General features: G+C 52.7%; 1 protein-coding gene across 1 annotated transcript in view; it reads left to right on the top strand.

Moving 5' to 3' along the window:
- The window catches only part of IRX5 (iroquois homeobox 5), a 3,560-nt gene extending 1,943 nt beyond the window's left edge, over positions 1–1,617 (top strand). The window contains exon 3 of the mRNA XM_010861976.1: positions 22–1,617. Within this exon, the coding sequence (XP_010860278.1) occupies positions 22–611 (590 nt within the window). The 3' untranslated portion in view covers positions 612–1,617. The remainder of the gene's footprint in view (positions 1–21) is intronic.
- Positions 1,618–4,484: the final 2,867 nt, after the last annotated feature.

Raw genomic sequence — 4,484 nt, 5'->3', positions numbered from 1 at the left:
CGCGGCTGGCCGAGGACCCAGCCCCTCATTACCCCTCCGGCGCGCCGGCTCCGGGCCCGCACCCAGCCGCGGGAGAGCTGCCCCCCGGTCCCGGAGGGCCCTCGGTCATACACTCGCCGCCACCGCCGCCGCCGCAGGCGGTGCTCGCCAAGCCCAAACTGTGGTCTCTGGCGGAGATCGCCACATCCTCGGACAAGGTCAAGGACGGGGGCGGCGGGAACGAGGGCTCTCCGTGCCCACCGTGCCCCGGGCCCGTAGCCGGGCAAGCCCTAGGAGGCAGCCGCGCGTCGCCAGCCCCGGCGCCATCGCGCTCGCCCTCGGCGCAGTGTCCCTTCCCAGGCGGGACGGTGCTGTCCCGGCCTCTCTACTACACGGCGCCCTTCTATCCTGGCTACACGAACTATGGCTCCTTCGGACACCTTCACGGCCACCCGGGGCCCGGGCCAGGCCCCACCACGGGTCCGGGCTCGCATTTCAATGGATTAAACCAGACCGTGTTGAATCGAGCGGACGCTTTGGCTAAAGACCCGAAAATGTTGCGGAGCCAGTCCCAGCTAGACCTGTGCAAAGACTCTCCCTATGAATTGAAGAAAGGTATGTCCGACATTTAACGCGGGCTGCGTCGGTCCCGGACCTTCCTAATTTATTAAAAAAAAGAAAACATGGCCTTGGCAGTTATTTTTCCATCAACATGAGAGAAAAGCAAAACTACCCCTCCTACTAAAAAGTTTATAGTACATGGAGATGGATGATATAAAAATGTAAACATCTCCACACACCCACAGAAATGTCTTAACCAACTGAAAAGAAAAATTTTAAAAAGGATTTGTATTAAATCTTATTCTGTATATTTAATGTAGCATTTTTGTATTTAAATTGATAATTCAATATCTTTGAAGTAAATTATGAAATTAAGACACCTGTACAGGCATTTAATGTTTTTTTGTAATATAAATATATACATTTGTGTTTCCCCCAAAACTGTTTCATAGTTTAAAAATACAAGTTTAATTTAATTTTTTTACACCTATTGATTTTTTTCTGGGTATGAGCTAAAGTATTATTACAGAAAGGAAACAGGTTATATACTCTTAGATTTGAAAAGTAAAAGAAACTGCAGCCGCCTTTGTAAAATGCAAAATATTTAATTAAAAGAGATTTTAACATTATCAGAGCCACTCATTACTTGATAGAAGCCTCAATAAACTGTCCATCGCCCTGGACAAAAGATGCAACCTGCAAGTTTTTTTCGAAGTGGGGAATGAAAGGTTCCACCGAACCCAGTTTGCCAGCGGGAAACCGTAATTAGGCTTCGAGCTCCAGGGAACCTGGCCCTGCCCGGAATGCAAATTTGGATCACTGATGCGGGCTGCTGTGGGGGGTGATTGGACCCTGGAGAAGGGACGAGAGAGACCCAAGAGTGTGCCCAGAAGGGAGAAGAGATGGCAAAGCCAGTTAGAGACACGCACCACCCGAGCTCCAACGCTTAACCTAATTACTTCCAATCAGTGTCGTGTTTTATGCAAAGCAATCAGCTGGTGAACTTTGCTAATGAGTTCGATTTTATGCCGGATTTAGCCCTTATTACTATTTCAAAGGTGCTCTGGGCTAATGCGGGCGGGAAGCAGTTGGGGGATGCCAAGGAGAAGGCTTTCCTAAGTCACTGTTGTCTCTACCCCTTCAAAATTGGGCATTGATCTCTTCGCTGGATTTGATTAAATTAGTAATTGTTCCATCCGCGACCGTGCGGCTGGTAGGCGGCCGGGTAGATTCCCCGCGCAGCCGCGGGGCTGGGGCCGCGGGACCAGAGAGGGGACGGTTCCCCCCTTTCACAGGTAGGTGTCACACTTGTCCTGAATTACAAGCCTGCACTTTGCAGAGTCGGAGATTGGCGAGAGAGGGAGCGGAAGTGGGGGAGGGAGCACCACAGGCGCTTGGGGGAAGCAAGGGGAGCCCCAGATGGATCAGAAGAGTCCCCCGCCCCACCCCACGGGCCCCCTTTTTGGACAAGAGGCATTCAGCAGTTAAAGGACATTTGCCTTGATAATGAGGCCGTTGTGGACTTGATCAGGCTTGTCGTCACCTTAGCACGTCTCCCATCGCGGATTCAAGAGTCTCGAGTAGCTGCAAAAGTATTTCTGAGGTTTTATTTTCTCCATTTAATCCCGCACATTTCATCTCAAAACGAAGTCAGGTCGGGTCTCAGTCCCAAACGAGGAAGAGAAACCGCCCTGCGCCGGAGGCCCGCTAGCACTGTCGGTGCTCCAGTCTCCATTTTGCGCTGGAGATGGAGAACCACGGACGTGTGGAATTTCGTGGGAAATTTTCACTGGTCGGGGAAGGGGAGGCTTTAGAGCAAAAACATACGCCAGCGAGGGAAATTAATTTGCTCTATTAAACCCAAGCCTGAGTGTAGAGAGAATGTGTTTGCACATAACACCGGTTTAATTAGGCTAAATCAAAATGCACATATTTGCATTTCTACTCAAGTCTACTTTAACCCTACTTGATTTTTTTAATACCGCCCAAACTTTCACCGGAGTTTTTACTTTTGCTACTTTTTCTTTTTCCTTTAAACCTTCAACGGGGCTTCTTTAGCTTATTCGAATTTAAACAAGTTTGAAACCAGCATTGTCCAGATGTTTTGGCGAACAGCAGTCGACTTCAGAGTTTAAATGAGTGAGAAAATTCACGCAGGGAAAATGGTTTCAAACTTGGAAGTGTGAATGATTAAATATGCATGAGACGATCGTATTTTACTTTGTCCCTTTAATTATAAATGATTTTTTTAAACAATTGAATTCCAGAGATGACTTGCCCTACCCCCCGCGCTCCAATCCCCTCCACCCACAACCGCCCCCCGCACACACAGCGCAGTTCACAATCAGTTTTTCCCCCCTATTGAATATGCAACCCCAGGAATCACCTTCTCTTCTAAAAAAGTCAGAAGAATAGGCCAGTCCCCTTCTCTTAAGAGAGAGTTTAAGGACGACATCGCCTCTGCGGGATTTGGAAGCACTGGCCCTAAACCCTGCCCAACGATTTTAAAAAGAAAATTACAGGCCTCCTTGTGTTCCAGGGAATATGCAAATGGCGAGGCGCGGGCCTCCCGGGTCTGATTGCCGAGGCTCGGGGCCGAATGCCCGCCGGGGCTGCCTGGGAACGGGAGCCGTGCACCGGGGAGCCCGCGGCATTTCTCCCCAACGAGGGGCTGCGGGAAGCGCCTCCAGCTGGGCAACGAAACCGCCAGAGGTTGGAAGGCTGATGCCCAAATTCGCTGTCCCCTGCCCGCATCCCTCCTACCCTTGGCCTCTAGAGTTTTCTTTGCGTACTTCGCCCTAAGTACAAGACCCAAATTAAGTTTAGGGTTTTCTCCTTTGCAGAGTTGGGGTTCGCTGACCAGTGTTTTTTCTGGTGTGTAGAGACTTTTCAGTTTGGGGGCGGCCTGCCGGGCGGATCGAGGTATGTGCAGTTAAGACATGTCTCCCGCGTTTAATCCCAGAAGTAGTGGCTTGTCTGTAAGGTTCCAAGTCCTTCCTAGAGCCTCTGAGCCTCTGCTTGGCCGCATCTTGGGGGCCGTGTCGAAGGCGATGCTCTTTGCAAGGGGCGGGGAGGGCAGGGGGGGAACCTTCCGGCCTGCCAAAGGTTTGTTCGCACACTTGAACTGGGGCGCGTAAATTACGCGATGCGAAGCAGCGCCTAAAACATCCCGGTGCTGGGGTTGCGCGGCATTTGTCACCTGCGCTTGGCTGCGCTGGTTCCAGTACCCAAACAGAGGCTAGCCTGGCACTAAGGGTGACTAGGAGTCGCTGAATCTCGCAAAAGAGTTGCTGAGTCCAGCAACAGAGGCTGCGGGATCACTGAGTGGGGTCCCTGCAGTCAGCCCCCGCCACCCCCACCCAGGGAGCTCCAAACCGGAGACCCCCTGGGGTTCTTCCCTTTTCCCCTCTGTGCGCGGCGGAATCAGCTTCTGGGATGTGGGGTGAGAAGCCAACAGCCCAGTCAGTCCCCGAGGGCTCAGAGAGGTTGAGGCTGCAGAAAGGGCCCTTTTTCCTCCCCACTCCTCGGATCTGGGGGCCAGTGCCCGAACTGTTGTTCTTAGGCCTGGGTGAAGAGCCTTTATCGAGGCCTCCTGGTTGCAAACCCCTCGGGGCCCTCTCATTTCCCCCGAGATGTACGCAGCTCTTGGAACCTGGAAGATTGAGGGGCTGGGGTAAAGTGGTCGTGCGTGCGGTTTCACAACGGGTGGTGCCTACCAGCCCACCTGTCCCGCCTCACAAGCTGCCAACCCCGGGCAGAGACACAAAATAACGCCCTTGCAAAGCGCCCAAACTGAAAGGAATGTGCTTGCGCTCCCAAGAGGGAGACGCAGGCGGATGCAGTTCAGGAAGGGCGCCGCCTACTGGTCCCCGGGCGCCCTGCGGCTTGTAGAGAGGAGGAGTTAGGCGACACCCGGCCATGCCCCCTCCCCAAACCCACCCCCC

Source organism: Bison bison, unplaced genomic scaffold (genome assembly GCF_000754665.1).
Source record: "Bison bison bison isolate TAMUID 2011002044 unplaced genomic scaffold, Bison_UMD1.0 scf7180017864473, whole genome shotgun sequence".
Lineage (NCBI taxonomy): Eukaryota > Metazoa > Chordata > Mammalia > Artiodactyla > Bovidae > Bison > Bison bison.
The sequence above is the reverse complement of the archived record's forward strand: the minus strand, read 5'-3'. Positions and strand labels throughout refer to the sequence as shown.